This window comes from Prenolepis imparis, unplaced genomic scaffold, assembly GCF_030444845.1.
Source record: "Prenolepis imparis isolate NDT839.2.m4 unplaced genomic scaffold, iyPreImpa1.0 SCAF_8, whole genome shotgun sequence".
Taxonomy (NCBI): domain Eukaryota; kingdom Metazoa; phylum Arthropoda; class Insecta; order Hymenoptera; family Formicidae; genus Prenolepis; species Prenolepis imparis.
Genome location: NW_028141166.1, coordinates 9,732,316 through 9,749,470, shown reverse-complemented (window position 1 = coordinate 9,749,470; position 17,155 = coordinate 9,732,316). Strand labels below are relative to the sequence as shown.

General features: G+C 40.3%; 2 protein-coding genes across 7 annotated transcripts in view; one reads left to right on the top strand and one right to left on the bottom strand.

The window, feature by feature from the left end:
* Nucleotides 1–17,155, bottom strand: part of LOC145939946 (uncharacterized) — a 124,209-nt gene that overhangs the window by 17,961 nt on the left and 89,093 nt on the right. The gene's annotated exons all lie outside the window — the stretch shown is intronic.
* Nucleotides 5,449–17,155, top strand: part of Grh (grainy head) — a 109,654-nt gene continuing 97,947 nt past the window's right edge. For 2 of the 5 annotated variants that reach the window (XM_083044607.1, XM_083044604.1), the window contains exons 1-2: nucleotides 5,450–6,382; nucleotides 8,855–9,185. In XM_083044607.1, the coding sequence (XP_082900733.1) occupies nucleotides 9,123–9,185 (63 nt within the window). In that variant the 5' untranslated portion in view covers nucleotides 5,450–6,382; nucleotides 8,855–9,122. Of the gene's footprint in view, nucleotides 6,383–7,487; nucleotides 7,702–8,854; nucleotides 9,186–17,155 lie in introns of all 5 variants that reach the window. The other 3 variants (XM_083044606.1, XM_083044605.1, XM_083044608.1) reach the window with 3 other exon arrangements.

The following is a 17,155-nucleotide window of genomic DNA, read 5'->3' as shown; positions in this document are numbered from 1 at the left end:
AAATAAAAACCGATTTAATCTATCTGTGCACCTCCGATTCTAGCTTTAAAGGAAGCATTTACCGGCTTTATTGATTGGAAATATCATAAAATGTCCAAATCACATCCACCGCAAGAGAACGGAATCGAAAATTATAATAATAGAAATTTTTATAAAAGAATATAAACCTTTATATAATATAGATAATAGAATTTAACAGGGCGCGAGCTTTGTGGCATAATTAATCTGCAAAATTGATCTAAATTGATCGTTTGCCAGTGTAACGCGAATAAAACGAGACGCTCATTTAATCACAAATAATCTTCGCGAATGTGTAAGTCCGGCTACTCATGTTCGTATGCGTAACACTTTCGATACCGTTATCACGAGCGCCATTGCTGCGCTTCCTGCCGCCAATCTCTCGAGTTCTTTTACATTGCGATACGAGCACGCTCGTGTTGGTTTGCGAGCCGATCGCTAGAATATAATTATCGACAGGATAAATCAGATTCAATTTTTCTGATCAGTCTTTAATTAGCATTAGATAACCGGACGCAATTTTTCAATCAGCTAGACTGGTATTTGAAATTATCACTTTTCGATGTTAAATGAAAATTCTGTTTTGGCTGTAAAGTGGAATCGTAGCTAATATATTTCATATTTTTACATATTCTTTTCTTCGATGAAACTTTTTCGAAATAATAATGATATATTCAAATAATTTCATAAAATGCACAATCAACATGTGATGCAGGATTTCTCAGAAGTATCTCGTTATATTTAAAATATTATAGTGATATATAAAAAGATAAAATGATATAAAAACACGTTAAATTGTCCTAATAAATCGTGTCCAGGAATCAATCTCAGAATGTTAGTCACTTCTTTCGTTTGTGTGTGTATATGTGCGCCTCGCCGCATCTTTATCCAGACGTAAACACGCCGGTGTTTGCTTTAGAGAGACGTACGCAACCGGTATAAGAGCTGACCGGTCTTTGCCGGTGAACAGGTAGTGACGATCTATAGGCGCGCACGTGTACATATGTATAAGTATAGATATAGGTATATGTGCGTGAATAGATGCAACATTGACGTTTCTCTGAATGAATCCCGGATGAACCGGTTGAGAACCATTATGCGCGCTTACGGGCGCCGCCGTTCAAAACCGAGAGACTTCAACGCCCGCGCAAGACATTGCCTTACGCCGAACCTTGTCCGGAGACTTCGATTATTTTGAATCAGATCACCGGCTGGTCTTTCCTAGTCCCAGAGATATATCCCGATTCGTAGTCAGACACAGCATCATAGAGTCAGAGTGTGATTTATGGCTTTAATTAGACACAACATTGCGCGCGTTTACATATAATTAATAAAAATTATTTTTTCATTATTGTGCAAAAAACAAAGAGTGCAGAAGCATTTCAAACTTCATATAAAGAATTTGTCTTTTGTCCATATAAAGAATAGCCTTAAAAAGTCAATGACTAGCTTATATTCTATTTTATCGATACACAAAAAATATGACGGGGAAGCCCGTTGTCTTGGGAATAAAAAGGTCTGTGAAATAACTGCAGATCCGAGCAAGAGAATTTGGGGTTTTTGTTTCACTCGCTGAGGAAATACTCAGTTACGATAAGACCATGATGAACCGAGCATGATTTTCGTATCCTCTATCCCTTTCATTACAGTACTACTTGATAAATGAGCGTTTTGCTGACGAGGACGCGTATTTCGCCGATAATAACTTGTCGGCGGTATTCAGAAGGATGCGCGTAATTGCGGACGACATGACCTACGACAGAATTGTACGTATATGCTTTTACTGAAACGAACATATGATTTATTCCTAGCAGCGCACAATTTTAATTTCTTCTCGAATTCCAAACCGCAATTTTATCGTGGAATATAAATTGTGGAAAATTCATGCGGAAAAATAATCTCGTATGCATCTGTAAAAATCTTTTCTATTTACTGAAAAAAAATCATACATATTTGATTGTATAATTAATGTTCTTAAATAATTTTATATATTATTACGTGATTGATTACGATTTCTCTAAAACCATAAATGGCCTCTCTTTCTTTTCATTTCAGAATATTTTTTTAAAAATTTTTCTCTAGGCTTGACAAAATATAACAAATTAAAAAGTTTCTGATATCTTTTGAGAACTGTCTTGCCTGCGTAGACAAAAATTTTACGCAACATTTTATGTAATAGGTCAAAGCGTAACAGCCTAAGAATTAAGAGCAACGAGAGTGTCGAAACACTCTGCGTGCCGTCATTCTAAAAGTGAACTTTATCGATGCGGTTGAATTATAGACACTTCTTCGCGTGCTTACCAACACTCTGCAATCTGCATAAGTACCCGATATGCGCGTTTATCCCGTCGGCGTGAGAGACATACGGCCGGAAGGTGGGCGCGGAAGGCGACATTACGACTACGCGAGCGCGCGTCGACAGAGATACGACGGATAGAGAAGAATTTTCTCGGCAAGAATCGGACTTCGATCTGCTTTCACGAGGACATTAGAAAGCCGCGCGTAACGCGCGTTTGTCCGGAGCCAATCGAGCCCACGATTCTTCGCCGACGGCACGATCGAAAGGATGCTGAAAGACAGTCTACCAGACGCTCCATTGTGTTCGCCATAATAGTTATGTAATTTAAAAATTGTAGAAACGCGTCGTATAAACAACGGGAAAAATAGAGAAAAATCTGAGAAAAGGCCGAAAAAGAAATATCTCAAGCGCGTGCAGGGCTTAAAATTGCGGGGGTTAAAACCCCACGTCTCTCGAAAATTGTTTCTTCTCTCTTTCTCTCATCTGTCTTACGATTCGCCTACGCAAAAGCGTGCACAACCACCCACGCGGTGCATAAGCGTGCGATTTCCACGGAAAGAAACGCGCGAATTATCTTTACTCGCGAGAAAGTCGCGCGTTTAGTTATCTCCGAGACGAAAATTCGACGCGCGTTCGAAGAAGAATCTAAATCGGTTTTGGGCTCGTATCTTACGAGATTTCCGTCCCGTAGGAAAACGCCAGGTTATTCACGATAGGCAACGGGTTTCACGGGTTCGATTCGGCCGAATCTACGTATATATACGATGCGTTATTTGGGAGTTTACAAACGAAGAACGAATCCCTCCCTGAACAGGGTCGCATCGCGCGACGTAGCCCGAGGCTGTCCTCTCTCGCTGGGTGCCCATTTTTCACATGGTCTCTCTCTCTCTCCCTACCCTCATATTTCCCTCTTCCTCTTTCTCTCCTTGCCTCTTGTTGCCCGACTCTCCTTTTTTTTCCTCTTTTAATTCCATCTTCTTTTTCTCCTTTTAATCTCCCTTCGTGCGCGCAGCCAACGCCCGTCCTCCTCGTCGCTCGCGCATCCATTCCTCTACTACTCTCTCTTTCTCTCGTCGTAAACTCACGCACACGCCCTCCTCTTCGCCTTGCTTCCATCCCCCGACTCCCCTCTCGAATCTCTTTCGATCCCGAGTCCATCTCCGTTCGTAGCAACGCGGCTCCGCCAGCAGCACCGGCAGCAGCTTCGCTCTCTTCGGCGTCCAGCATAAGCGTTTCTTCTCGCGTGCTCCGCGTAAGAGAGAATCAATCGGATATGTATATATATATGTACGTATACAGTGTGTACGCGTATGCACCTTTTTCTTGTTCTACCGTGAGCGAATCTCTCTCGCGGATATCCTTTTCACAATGACGGTGAAAAGAAAGGAGGAAGACGATACGATAGAGCTCGTTTCTCCATAAACAAGAAGCTCTCTCTTTCTCTCTCTTCCCTTCCATTAGGTTCACGGCGTTCCTTCGGCCAGGGAGATGAGGAGAGGGCCTCGACGTCTGCGTGCGCGCGTCTCACGATGACTCGAAAAGATACCTCGATTATCCGAGGCGAATAGACACGAAAGCCTTCTTATAAAACGCATAAAAAAAAAATTATTGCAGAACAAAACAAAAACTCTTATAATAGGTCGACATATCTAGATATGTCTTTCCATCCGATGAGGTATCTGCCATCTTTCAATGAGATGACTTTACGTCCCTCTATTAGATATCTCTCAGATATGGTTTGGTATGTGGATATCCTTCTCAAGGTGGCAAGATAAAGAGCGAGTGTTATAAAATTGAAGCGAGAGGGATTGGAGGAGAGAAGGTAAAGGCGGGGAAATACACGAGGCTCAGATACGATAATCTCAATATGTGTGCGTGTCCTCCTTCTCGTTCCTCTCGCGGACCTCCCCGCGGATACCCTTCTCAAGGTAGCGAAGTTAGAGCGGGACGGAGTCACGAGAGGATGAAATCCAGAGTAAGAAAAAGACACCGGCGACAACGTATGTCTGCGCAACCGTCTTCGTTTCACTTATATCACGTGTATCCTTCTCAAGGTAGCAAGGCGGAGTAGGACGCGATTCGAAGGTGGAACCGAAAAGAGAAAGAGAAAAGAGAGAGTGAGAAAGAACGATGGAATCAGAGAGAGGCGAGGAGGAACGCGATATAATGCACGCGTACGTATAACGCGATTCTCTTCGTTGCTCTTGTGGAACTCTCGTCGAATATCTTTCTCGAGAGACGACTAGACCAAGCGAAAGAGATAAAGAAGCGGCGCGGAGAGAGACGACTGTAGAGATACGATAATGTCGGGTGGCCACGATGCTGGCCGCTGCCTCGTCGATGACTTGATGTTCTGTTTGTATCCGTACGGCTCGCCGTGAAGACGATGGGTCTGTCCTGCTCGTCGTCAAGATCCGTGAGCCGTCCTTGTTTCGCGTTGGCTACCTGCGCACCGATCTTCCCCTTCCTTTTTACTGTCTCCTACCACCGCCCGCGATATGTCTGTCTGTCTCTTTCGATCTCATCGTACTGTTCGAGAGCAAACGAGCGAGAGAATACCTGGAGGAAGAGAGAGAAGGACGATGGGCCCAGAGAAGCCCAAGGGCCTTCACCACTCTCTCTCTCTCTCTCTCTCTCTCTCTCTCTCTGATATATCACAAATCGGGATATCTTTCTCTCCTTCTCGATTAAGAGTAGGAGGATACCGAGAGGGATATGGTGGACCATGATGTTAGATTATATTGCTATACCATATTGAGAGAGAAAGAGAGATAAAAAGAGCCGCCGAAGGAAGAGTCGAAAGGGAGGCGTTATAGGGTGCAGGTAAAGAAGAAAGAAGAGAGAGATGAGAAAAGAAACTCAGAGAAGCCTAAGAGAGACGCTTAAGAGTGAAGAAGGCTGTGTGAGACCAAAGATAAAAAAAACGCGATGGGGAACAAGTAGGAGAGGGAGAGAAAAAGAAAGAAAGAGAGAGAGAGAGAGAGAGAGAGAGAGAGAATGAGAAAGAGGAGGAAGGCAGGAGGAGGGAAATACTTGTGCACAAGCGTGTGTGGAACACGAGTGGAACGGAGGGGAGAATCTCAGACCTGGAGCCAAGAGCGGGATGCTGAGAGGCGGAGGAGGTAGGCGGCCATGTTGCCGTGTCAGAGAGAAGAGAGAACGATTCGAGAGGCTGCTTCGTTTGTTGGTTGCAGCGGCGCGACTGAAACTTTCGGCGGTTTAAATTTTACCTGGGTTAGATCCTTTTCACAGATACAAAGTGCACATTTTCAAAGCAGTACAACGTTTTCTTCAATCAATGTGTTAAACTTTAAGATCCGGTTAAATGAATCGATCGGTGAAGTTTCCTAGTGATTGCATGCGACGGTAATCATCGTCGTCGCCGCCGTTGTCGCGCGCGTGAACAAGTGTTTGACCAAAGCCGGTGCGCGATTCGGACGATTCGGACAGGTCTATCGAGACCTTGCCGAGAACGATTTAGCGAGTAATACCTAGTAGTGGACACGAAAAAAACGAAACGCACTACGTAGTGATCGACAGCAATGTTCGAGACTCGTGAAACGTCTACGTCAATGATGTGTCAATCGCGGATGTGATAAAGTGAATAGATGATGACGCATTAGATAGAAACATCTCGCGGTGCTATAAGCTCTTGATCGGCGAAGAACGAGAGCGAAAAACCAAGATAGGAGCGCGGACCTTTGAAGAAGGGTAGCCTCGAGAAGAGAGTAACTCCGACATCAGCGGACATTCGTAGAGAGAGCGTATGTTTCGGCGAAGGTGGTGACACTATTATCCGTTGAGATGTAATCCAGCACACAGGAGGGACGCTCAGTAGTTTGTAGTTGGTCCCCATCCCCCCCCTCCCGCCCCTCTCTATTACCCTATCATTCCCCTCGCAAACCTCTATCACTTCCAGCTTCCTCTCTCACCTCCCCCCGCACATGCGCGCGATAATCCACCACACCGGTAAAGCAACCATCGGACCAGCGGCTTCTTGCGAATGCACCGGCTGCTGGATAGCACTCTTCTTCCCCCCCTCTTCTTCTAATGAGATATCAACGAGTGAGTATTTGTCTTTATCTTCTCGATGTTATTATACCCGCTTCTTTTTTCCTCGGCGTATTTTCATCAATAGCTGGAGGCTACCTGCGCGATGACGCAAAGGTGACGCGCAGGTAACCTACCGGTGAACAAGTGAGCGCACCAAAGACGCAGGACCAGATTGAGTTCGTGATATTTTGTTGGCAAAATGTCTTGTATTTGCTTCGCGTATTTTAGCGATCATGCTTCTCAACGTTTTAACATGTAGTTGCTTTTTAATATTGCGATACACGCTATTGTTATTAGAGAGATAATAAAAATTTTCAGATCGCGTGATAGTGGAATAAATTCTTCCTCGCGTGAAAATGTTTTGTAGAAATGTCAGATTATGCATGTACATGCACGTACCTATGTACGTATGTTTTTTCAAAATTGCTATAACACGATACAATAAGAAAAATTAGGCTGTTTGTAAATAGAGATCGTTATTAGTATTAGTAAATATCTTTTACGATAATACAACTCCGTTTTATTTCATCAATATATTTTCATTAATTTCAATTTTCAAAACTGAACAATACTTATGATTACTCTTCCCACCAAATTGCATGTTCAATTCCCCGCAAATATATATAATTAGAATTGAAATTATTATTTTTGTGAGAGAGATATTACTCTTCTGCTTTATATGAATACATTTATGTGAAATAATACGGCGTAAACACTTCAAAAATATTCTCAAATATTCGCGTAAATCTTCTATTCTCTTCTATTTTTTCTTATCTCTCAGAAACACCTAATTGTCTCTTAATCCTTCAACTTGGAAATTATCACGTATTTGAAAAATTCTATAAGTTCTAGATTTCAGCAGCTTTTAAGTTTCTCTTTAAAACTTATTCATCAGAATCGAAATTTCAAACGGAGAAATAATAAAAAGATCTATTGTCAGACACGAAAAAAATTCATCTCCGGAGACGAGAAAAATCCATACTTGGCTACACAAAATCTTTTCGCGCATAATTTGAAATTCCATTTATACGGATCGGCGTTCTCGAAGGGAATCAACTCGAACTCTCACTAAATCTCTAGCGATTCACTCTCGTTGCACTAACGGCAGTCTGTACAGCAGTAGCTGAGACTGCAACCGCGACAAACGGCAGTTTGTTGGATCTATCAGCGGCAGGTGCAACGCACGACCGAGGCATTCGACGCCGACAAAGGCACATCGCCGTCGCGCGATCCGTCAATCGAGGAGACGCCTCGCTTCCTCTTTGTACGAACTCGACGGAGTCCACCGTCTCCGGAGGCATCGTTCACTGACGCGAGGCGAGGGCGTACAGGTACTTGAAATACAAACGGACCCACGGAGGTGGGTCCAATCTGATGCAGGGTTCCCTTTGAGAATCAGGTTAGACCGGCCGAACCTGCTCCTCTGGCTTCTCGTCTCCGGTTCGCGGTTGTATACCGGCCTCGTGTGCGTACCTACTCCTTCTCTCCGGTCGCCGCAATCTCCTTCTTCCGCGTAGTAGGTTGGTACCTACCTATCTACTTCCCGCCGCCACCCTCTTCGGCATCTCTCTCTCTGTTCTCTCCCCTCTATCTCTCTCTTTCTTTCTAACAACCAGTCTTGTTACTTCCTCGCGAGCATCACCGCGTCTCCGTTATTGACGGCACGGCCCGAGAAATGAAACGTGAATGAGAGAGACAGACAAAAAGAGAGTGAGAACCGGCACCGTTCTGTGTGTTCACTCTCGATGGTCCGGCTTCCTCGTTACGTCTATTATTATACCTGTCTATCCGTCAGAATAGTGCCCGCGAGCTGAATTCCAGTTTTACGCGCGCGCCCTCCCCCACACGTCCGCGAGCGTAGTAAGAGCAGATGGGCGAGCTGAAGAGAAGAAGCGAACCGAGAGACTGGTTTTACTAATATCCACCTGGGTGAGACCATGGATTGCGGAGATGTAGAATTCGCGGTGTCAGACTGGTTGACCGACATCCGCGCGAATCCTCGCCCGGCGATAAACGCCGAACCTGCTTGCGCACACGAGCGCAGGTTCGAGTTCCGGTTTCCCGTCTTCGCGCGCAAGATTACGCGTGTCTCTTCCTCCCGCGAGCCACCAACAGTGTCTGACACGGATTCTCCGGTTCCGAGCTGGCACCTATCTGCTATGCGGAAAACGTAGGATTACCTGCCCACTTCGCCCCCAAGTGGTAACCATCAGCCGGTTCGTCTCGTTCTCACTGATGGGCGTTCAGCCTTATTCCTAACGCATGCGGGAGGAACAAGTCGCCTCTTCCGCCTTCACTCTCGATCACCTTGCCCTCCTCCTTTCGCGCGTTATTACGTTCACACGCATTAAACTCGTTGATGAGCGCGCGCTTTATTATTTGCGATAAATATTTATTTGTTCGAATCATTAAAATAAATTGATATCGATATCGACACGATATGTCATTTAAACGCCACGTTTTTCTCTCTTTTGCTTTTTGCAGGTCTTTACAGCCCGCTTTTTTTCTTCGAATAATGACGTGCCATACAAGCCTCAGCAACCTGTGATACGATACCCGATGCCTAAAACTCGCTCGCGTAGACATAGACGTCTAATCGAAGATTGAAACAGAAAAGTTCTCAAGCATTAAACCTACTGCTGAAAGAGAAACGACTGCGATTGCCGAAGAAGAAACAGACGATCGGAATCTGGTGTATTAAACGAATATTACGGTACAACGAAAGAAGAGAACTGGAAGACAACGCCGGAAAATGTCGACGTGTACCGACGAGGGCGACAACACACCCCTGCATATGCAGGAAGCTCTATCTCCGGTCAGTTTCAAATTTTTACTTTCAAATAATAAGATTTAAGGACACGCATTTGCATCCTGCATTTATTATTAAATATTTGTCTGATTGTGAGAGCTATATTTGTATAAGAGATATAATGTAGATTCAATATAAAAACGAATTAAAAAATCAGCAATTTTATTCCTCTGTTATTTTCACATTAGATAATATATACAAAAATTAAATATTAATAAGTTTAAAAATCGTTGATAATTTAATAAATGCAGTTTCAATTATTCTGATATTTATATAAAATATTAATTATTAATTAATATTTTACTTAATGATTAAGATTGAGAAATATTCTGTTTGGAAATTTTTAATAAAATTAAATTCTCTATGAATTTTTTATAATATTGGAATAATTCACGGGATACAATTATATTTTATTATCAGACTGTATTTTTTTAACGTGATTTCTTCTTTGTATATTTTTTGTATAATTTTTCTTTTTTTTCCCTCCCTCTCTCTCTCTCTCTCTCTCTCTCTCTCTCTCTCTCTCTCTCTCTCTCTCTCTCTCTCTCTCTCTTCTGACTATAATTTTTTTTTTTTCGTAATCCCTTTCATCTCTCTCATTGTCAGCAATACCATCCGTTGCGAATTCGCAGGAAACTTATTGTTAGAAGTTTGAATTGCAGATTAGTTGTTCCATTGAAACGCTTTTGAAAACTCTTTTTCTTTTCACGGTCTGCGTGATCTTAACTGATCGACCATAATCTATTTACTTAATAGAAAAAAAGCGATCATAAAAAATACATGTTGGAAAAGCAAGTTAAATATTTTCAAAATGAAACAAATGCCAAATCATAAGAAATTAAGAAAGGAGAAAAATAAATTCTAAAAAAAATATTTTGTTTTTTAAAAAATGCAGGTGTATTAGATCGCTACTTTTTTCTAAACTCTTTTTTAATTTTAATTATAATTTGAAAATCAGATAAAAAAGTGAATTTTTTGACAACTTTAATTATAATTTCGTAAAGTCGTTCATAAATTTTAATAAAATTATCATTTTCAATGATGGAATCTTTTATATAATTCTAATTATATAATTTGATTATAATTATATGATATAATTTTTTGAATAAGCATTTTTATGGCACATTTGCCATAATTCTTAAACTGTTTTTAATTGAATATCCACTACAAACAAAGTCATGATGATGATGATGATGTAATATGACAATCAAAAAGACAAAAAAGAGCATACGCTTTCATGAAAATTTAATTGTGGAATCGTTACAGATAACTTCAGATTTTTTATTTTAAAATTAAAGAATCGTTCTCAAGATGCTTGTCGCTCGAAAGTGAAACGCTTTGGGTAGCCCCGTTACACTCGCGTTACGACGCTCTACGACAAAAAATTCGAGCATGGTGCGTATAAGCCATACTGGTAAAATCTTAATGTGTAACTCAAAGAGTTATAAAAGTGTGAGCTCATTAGAGTCTCATTCTGTTGACTCTGCGGTTCTTATCGTACGAATTAAATATTTTAAAACCAAAAAGTTCAAGTTTTCTCGATTATCTGTCTTATTCGCCAATGAAAAGGAAATACGTGTACATAATTGATGCGACATGCAAGCTTAAAAAATTCGTTAAAGAAACAAAAAAAACCTCTTTTTCTTCCGAAAATAATATGTAATAATTACACATTAGATAAAAAAAATTATTTATTATGCATTGATTTATAAATAATTAAGTTGATATTCTAATAAATGATAACGTAAGAAAATTTAAACAAGAGATTCTTTTAGATAATAACAATAAGTTATCCTCGATGAACGCAAGAATCCAAGATAAAGACTAATAAAAACTAATAAAAAAATAATTTGCTATCCTTAAACACATCGCGCGTGAATGAGTGCGAAATCTGAAGAAAAGTCGAAAGTAAGGGAACGATCCGTTTCGCACCTGCGCATCTGGCGCCTTTAATAAACGGTTAAATCCGTACATTTACGATAAGCATCGTAAGCGTGCAAGCATACCGGATGTTCAAGTAGCCGTGTAAATATTATCGCGCTTCCGGATCGCAGGAGAATATCTTACCTATCGCGCTTCTTCGTTATGTCGAAACGCGGATGGTCGCGTCTGATTAAGCTTTCCTGTTGTCGTGGACGTGCATAGTATATAGTGAGCCGATATTCCCCTATCAAATCTCGACATTCTATCGTTCGCATTAAGTGAACAGTATGTCAGACGTTCGTTCGTCTTATATATCTATCTATCTATAATACTTGTCCGCGGACAAAACTGAATACGACGAAGAAAGAGATCCGCGGCGATGACTTTTCAGATTTCTCGTATAAACTGACGGTTAAACGAAGGGAACCTTCGATGATCGCGCCGTTCATTATGGAGATAAGAAATAAAGGCTCTTTAATAGAATTCCGAGCGACTGGTTATTTTGTATCTTCATTAACTTTTTCGTTAACCGATTCGTTATTGGGCGGCAACGGCGAAAGAGGAAAAAGAAAAGAAAAGAGAGTCTCTCCGTAATTCGTGCGCGCACGTCTTTTCTCGATTCAAATGACTCATACCGATCGCAAAAACGAGATTGAAAGCGCACCAAAAAAAATGTAAATAAGCATCGACGAAACGAACGCCGAAATATTTTACTTGCGAAATAACTCGCGGTAAAAAGGAGAGCATTTGATGACTAACGATGATAAGCGATAATCAGCGACGACGTTAATTAAATAAACGATGGCATGCGTGTAAAGATAAATAAACTTGAGTCAGATCATTTCGTCAGATCCTCTACGCGTACCGGAAACTTACGAAACCCTTAATACCTAGTTATATGTAAAAGATCGAAAAATCGCTATGCAAAGAGCAATATTATTCGAGCTGCGTCATCATGCGATTACCGAACACGATAAAATACCGTATCCAGCATTCGATGAACGATAACGCAAGAAAGATTTCGCTGTAATCGCGATCGTTGTCATTTTTGTCACAATCGATGCATTTAAGGCTAACGCTCTTACAGGTAAGAGCACTAACCGCAGTAAAGTAATGAAAAAAAAGTTGCTTTACGAGCTCTTGCTCAGACGCATATATATTAGTGTAAAAACAACACTACATATTCTGCATCTTAAAATTTCAAATTTCCGAGATTCATATTTAGAATTTATTGAACAAGCAATTATATTTGATTTTTAGTAAATTTTTAATTTATATTTTTGTCAAATTTTATCGCTTGACACTGAGCTGATATCTAAGCAGAAATTATATATTATATAAATATCATATATGATAAAAAAATACATGAACAAAATACTGTTTAAACACAAAATATATGTATTATTAGATCTTATGATAATCTAAAGTGATTAAAACTCTAAAATTAACAATTAATGAAATTATGAGTTCTTCCACAGATATTCTGTAAACTATATGATAAAAACTTAAGCTATTATATTTTCCTTAAAAACAGTGCAATGAAACAGCTAAACATTTTTCGGAGCACGTCGTTCCTAGTTAAAAACTAATAGATATCGGCAATCCTCGCTGAAGCAGCGAAAGATGATATAACGAGCAATAAGATTTACGATTAGAAAAAATAAATCGCGAAAATATTCCGGTCATTACGGCGAATATGACGAATGAGGATCGTAATCCCGAGACACGTACAAAGTCAGGAACGTACCACGAAAGAAAAGTACCTAACGATTCCACGTATCTACGTTGCACCTGCGCGCAATGCGATCGGCAATAACTGCACGTTGCAAACGTCCGCAGATGTTTGCGCGTGATTCGCGATTCTACGGCAGCGAACGGAGTAAGAAACGGAGGGAGACGTGTAAGAGTAACCGTCGAGTTTTAGCCGCGGATGCGGACGGGCCGATTCGACCGGCAGACACGTCTGGATTACTGTCCGTCGCGGGCTTTCACGAACGCAGTCCGATCGCAGGCCAATTAACTGTTATTATGAAGCACTTCTTGCGTATAAACAGAGCGAGTAGCATCCTACATTAACTACCGCGATCCGCAGGATTCACGCGGTAATCATTTCGCGAGTTCGCGAAATCGCAAACGTTTTCTAAGTTTTCCCGTGATTAGATGATCGTCATAACAAATGAGATGTCTATGTTTCGGTGAAACTGTTTGCTATCATTAAAAGAGATCATTAAAAGTCTTATAAGAACGATAATATAATTGATGATTGATAATGAAAAGTGTCACGCAAGCAAGTTTGTTCTCTATATTATGTATGACAGATATCAATTCAATGAACCGGGGAAATTAATTTCTTCAAGTTTTAAAGTAATAAAACTGGATTAAATTGGGCTCGTCTATAAATAGAATAAATGCTAGCTGAAAACATGGCGATAACACAACTATCGTCATAGTAAAACTGCAAAAAAAAATATATTTTCACGCTTAATGTCCACCGCTATTTACATCCTTGCTGTTGTCAGTCATCCGTACACAAAGTGCAATAAAAAATAATAAATTTGCGCGCAATTCCAGTGGATCACCGCAGAAGGATCAATAAATCGGCGATTCCGTACCGGCACGATAAATTTCAACGCGACTGACGTGGGATTAGATTCCGGATGAAGTCGGTACACGGCCGAGTATTCGCATCGCGGAGTACTTAACGTCGTGTAATGACCGCGGGTGGTTTGTGTCGCGGTCGCGACTCGAGTGATTAATATCCTTAGCCGGTGTATCTGAGACCCCTGACACCGTCGATCGAGCATATCGCAATGGATGGTGCGCGCGACGTCAAAAATAGCTCTTCCCGGTAGCTCTCTGCGGACGGTTAATTCTTTGGAAAATAAATCGGCGATGATCCTTAACGACATCGGGGAATTACGGTAACTCGCCGTCGAAAGAGTCGAAATTCGCAAAACCGCAACTCTCGCGGCGGCATGACATTTTTATTGTCTGCGCGACATTACCGTTACGCCAAGACCGTTTTGTCCATTAGGCACTAAGATGACACTAGACACTAAGATTCTGAAGATACAATGCTCGGTGTCTATGAATGTTTCGTTTAAGGCCTGTAAAAAATTTACTGCCACTAAAATACGATAATGAAAATTTACTTATAATATGCGCGTCTCGTATTTCTTCACAGTTCTAAGTTACATTGAAATATATCGAGATTGTGAATCGGTACATATACATTGATATATGTATATCGCACGATAAGAAAAAAAATTTCAGCTATTAATGTGATTAATAACTTGAGAAACTACGCATATATTTTTTGTTGTTTAGTGGTTATTTTCGTTTATAAATTCGTACATATCGATATTACGCAAAATCAAGACACATTCTCTATGTCTATTATGTACGTAAGACACATTCTCACAGTCTATTATGTACGTAATTATATTATGCAATCAGAATTAATACCCTACATGTTGAATTTAGAATTACACTGGAAAAAAACGTATAACAAGTATTAAGCGAATAATGAAAATTCTGCAAAATGTAAAAGCGATTCTATGCATAAAAAAAACTGTACGGTAAAAGGCGTGAAATTACGACGTTGTTAATAATAAGTTTGTCAGATCTGAACGCCAGAAAGTAATAATCGCGAGATAAACATTGTTACCTTGACTCGTGGAGACACGTGTGGTTTATTCAGAGGCTCGCATTCGTCCATTAATGATTTTACCCGCACCTACCGACCGTATTTCATCGCGTTAATCCTCGCGCTTAATCGTAAGGTCGCGATTATTCATCGGCGTCTGGATTTACGACGGTCAACGCGAGAAAATATAGGAACCGTGACATTCGGGATTAAGTCTCGCGCATATCGCAAAGAGGGGAAAGGGAGGGAGGAAAAGATACTTTTCGAAAAAAGAAAAAAGAGAAAAAAAAATTTTGTGTTTAGAGTAACGACGCGCTTAAATCACGTGTATTTCCACGCGCGCGAAAGATGTCTGGATATTAAGAGGATGATTCATAATATTGTTAATTATGTTAATTGACGGAACCTATCGCTGCGGCTACAGGCTGCTGCAATATGCACAAGCCTTAATAGCGATGCCACGTCGCTCGCTGTCACATTACGAATGATGCCGCGGTGACTGTGTGGCATCGGGCAGCTCTCGAGGTCTCTTAGAAGTTTTCCTAGGAAAAAAAGGAGAGAGAAAGAGAGAGAGAGAGACACTCTCCGAGCGCCGTAACTTATGTTACTGGCTAGAAAGCATGATAATCCGGCGACACGTGGGAAATTCCAAACGACGTCATTACTGTACCGTATCCTTATTCATATGGGTCGAAGGGGTTTTCACGCACGCTAACTTCGGGAATCAGATGCATCAGTAAAATGACCATTAACAATAAATATACTTATTTAGGATATCTGTTTTACGAGCAGTATAATCTCAGTAGGAGTAGAAGTTTTAGCAAAATTTCAATCAGACTTCTCTTTATTATTCAACCACTGAACTTTTTTATTTGTCAAGATTCTGTAATTCATGAATAATTTTTGGAATTTTATTCGCTATTGATCCTGCTTGGAGAATAGCTTTCAAAAAATTTAAGCTTTAGCTGATATTCATGAAATATAAAAACATGCGGTAAAAATAATTTTATTCGGAACGAAAATAGAATTATCCAACGACGTTTAATTTAATTTCTCATTCGCTGGTATTAATTACTTAATTAATCTACTCGCGATTGCGTTTCATACAACTCTTTCGATGAAAAATTTTCACGAAACACGCGCATCGATTTTCGAGAAATAATATAAATAGCGGCACAATGATGTTCGTGTTGGAAGCAATTAGGTAATGATGACGTGCAAACGATATCGCGCGAGAATGGATCGTCAGCTTCTCGGAAATGAAAATACGCTATTGATTCTTCCTGAATTTCGCGGCGAAGAAAGCCGCGATCGGTCTCGTAGAGAGTCGCAGGCAAGTGAAACGTACCTAGATCGTGTGATAATCATTTCATATTTGAATATGCTGCAAGAATTTCTCGGCACGCGAATGTTTCAGGCAACGGGCGATTAATTATAACGAGGGGATGCCTGACGGTACATAACAGAGATCTCGAACTGTGTGCACGTCGCGGCAAGATATTAATATAATTTCTATCGCGATATTATTAGCATTCGAAAATGTTATAGGTTGTTGCAATACACTCGTACAGACACACGCACATACATATACGCACATAGAAAGATTTTATCCGGGACGCCAGGAGTGAATATAAATCCTAATGTCGTAACCGCACTATTAATGCGATTAATAAATTAGCGCCGACTATGTGCAGTGTATTTAAGCTCCGTTATCATTATGCTTGTAAATGATTTAATCCAGCTTATATGCACAAGAGCGGCAGTCAATGATGAATGGACAATTTCAAAAAAAAAATAAAACTCCCTCGTGCAAAGGGAGAGGCAAGAAGAAGAGAGCGATCGATATTGCACAAAGATCAAGGCTTCTCATTATTATTCGATGTAATATATTTTTATGCGATTACAGAGCATGATCTCACAATCGCATTATGCAATATATTATATATTTTTTTCTTTTATATATATTATTCCAATCCTTCCTTTTCTAAAAAAAGATATGTAAAGTCGATACTCGCATATATCGAAATTTATTGTTGTCGCTTTTCCGCGATGCTTGGCTGTCAAGATTCGCGTTGTGCGTTATATTCGTAGCATCGAGAGGCTGTCATCGCGAGGGTTAGCAGTTTGACAATTTGTTCAAAATAAAATAAAATAAAAGAATGATATTAGTTTTAAATAATATATTATAATATTTTAAACTCGATTCATATTTTTGACAGTTATCAGCTGATTTCTGTCAAAAAATATTAATCGCGGATAAAGTATTATAATATATTATTTAAAACATATTATTTAATTTAATTTTATTTTGAAAAAACTGTTAAACTACTAACCCTCGCGATGACAGCCTCTCGATGCTATGAATATAACGCACAATGCGAAACGAAACAGCATCGCGGAAAAGATG